At 36.0% G+C, this 2,180-nt stretch overlaps 1 protein-coding gene across 1 annotated transcript in view; it reads right to left on the bottom strand.

Annotated features, from left to right (window-relative positions):
* Positions 1–2,180, bottom strand: part of LOC111459247 (protein RNA-directed DNA methylation 3-like) — a 13,355-nt gene that overhangs the window by 9,741 nt on the left and 1,434 nt on the right. The window contains exons 2-5 of the mRNA XM_023102056.1: positions 1,175–1,431; positions 902–1,057; positions 659–817; positions 475–558 (exon numbers count right to left, since the gene is read on the bottom strand). Coding sequence (XP_022957824.1) covers positions 475–558; positions 659–817; positions 902–1,057; positions 1,175–1,431 — 656 coding nt within the window. The remainder of the gene's footprint in view (positions 1–474; positions 559–658; positions 818–901; positions 1,058–1,174; positions 1,432–2,180) is intronic.

The following is a 2,180-nucleotide window of genomic DNA, read 5'->3' on the forward strand; positions in this document are numbered from 1 at the left end:
CCCCCCCCCCCCCCCCCCCCCCCCCCCCCCCCCCCCCCCCCCCCCCCCCCCCCCCCCCCCCCTAAAAAAAAATAGAAACAAGGATGAGTGATTCACATTAATTTCATATTCACGCACTACCAAATCTTAGTGCGTTACATTCCCCGTCTTAAAAAGATTTATTTCCCTTTAAAAAGTATGCCTTTCTTTTTGGAAAGAAGACCACAAAAAATCTGATGGATATAGTCTTTGAATAAAAAGCTAGCTAAGGTTGAAGGAATTAAAAGAACCCACATTTTTGCAGTGTGCTAAAAGTGAATAATCAAATAGGTAAGCATTATCTGAAATATAAGAATCGAATGAGACAGGTAGAGCCAATAGGGGAATAATATAACAGTTTCCAGTAGTGTAATATCAGATAATAGTTGCAGCAAGTAGAACAATACTACACCCATTCAAAATATAAGAGTTCAAAAGGTAGGCAAAGTTTCATACAAATTTTTCAGCCATAGATTGAAGATCAATTCTCGGAATCAGCTTCACTGTTGCTCTCTTGCGTGCATTGTTGACAGCAACAATCTACAAAAACTACTAAATATTATTTTTTGAAAAAAACAAGGGGGAAAGTAGTGTTTAAAAATGCTAAACCTCAGTCTGTCTACAAGTTAGTACACTCCACCTGAGCAAGGTCTCCCTTGTATTTTCCATTTTTTACACGGGCCATTGTACCCACAGCAACTTCACTGACTCTACTTTGAACAGTAAGCAACTGAGAGATGTCATTTTCAGGAACAGAAGCTATACGGGTAGAATATATTCCATTTATGCCTTTACATGCCTGGATCCACAGTTACCCATCAAATGTTATACTTATTACTGACTAGTAGAAATTATCTAGCACTACCAGAAAATCTCAGGCTACCTCAATTAAATCATACTGCCTTGGAGCTTCTATGTAAATAAAACCTTTTATATGCTCCACACAAAATGCAGATTTTATCTGTAACTTGGTACCAAACGAGTGCAAATCAACAAATTTCTGCATGAGACAAAAAACTGATTGCCGCTCATGCCCAACCTACAAAGAAAATTTACAAACCATAAAAATCAATGAACGAAGCTAGAAAAATTGAAATGAAGACTGTATACTCAATCCTTAGCTCTAGAATGTGTTTCCATTGGTTAAGCACCATACCATGCATTTAACCTTCCACAGAGAGATATTATCCCTGGCAGATTGCTGAGGAGGGTTTCTTCCAGTGGAAATTTTGTTTTCATAATTTTCTTCTGCAAATGCACCAAGTCCAGGACCTCGAGTGTAATGTTCCTCCATCATTCTATCAAATTCTTCTTCATTCATTTCCTCTTCTTTGGGGAAAAATGGGATATTTTGAGCTTTTGAATCATCATTCTTAAATGCCGGTACTGGCTCAAACTCTTCCTCCATGAAATCTATTTTTGTCAAACAAGAGGGTTGAGTAAAATAAAGACAAAAGGTTGTCTTGAGGCTTCTCTTAGGAAACCAACAAGACGCTCCAATTTGGATGGATCAACATTGTTTTTTTGTTAACAACGGGCAAAATGAGAAAATGGCAGAATTTGTCTCACAGAATTCCTTTATGAACTTGTTAATGGACACTAAGGGGATCCAGCCAATGAATCAAGAAGCTCAATCTCCTCATAACTTTTTTTTTTTTTTTTGGGGGGGGGGCAAAAATGATGGCAAATCGATCCATGATTTGAGGAAAAAACCAAAGCTGAAACCAGTTTTTCGAAAATCCAAACCAACCATCCAAACAGAACCAACAAAATCGGGACCAAACCAAGACAATACCTCACCAAACTGAACAAAGATAAATAATTTTCAGTGGGTTTTCTTTTAGGTTTACAACTCTACCTTTGAGGTTTCCAGAAAAATTTAACATCATTCATATCTTCAAAATCCAGAATAATAATACCAATAAAAACAGAAAATGACAGAATTTTTCCCACAGAATATTGCACCAAAACTAAAGCTAATAAAATAAAAACAATGGAGTAACATGCAATTCTTAGTCAAAAAGTAATACCGTTCTTAGAACTAAACTTTCAAGTTTTAATACCTATAAATGTCACCTTTGATTATGATTTTATGCAACTTCAAATAGACACACCAAGTATTTCTAAAAAAAAAAAAAAAAAAAAAAAAAAAAAAAAAAAAA

The sequence above is a fragment of the Cucurbita moschata genome, unplaced genomic scaffold (genome assembly GCF_002738365.1).
Source record: "Cucurbita moschata cultivar Rifu unplaced genomic scaffold, Cmos_1.0 Cmo_Scf00002, whole genome shotgun sequence".
Lineage (NCBI taxonomy): Eukaryota > Viridiplantae > Streptophyta > Magnoliopsida > Cucurbitales > Cucurbitaceae > Cucurbita > Cucurbita moschata.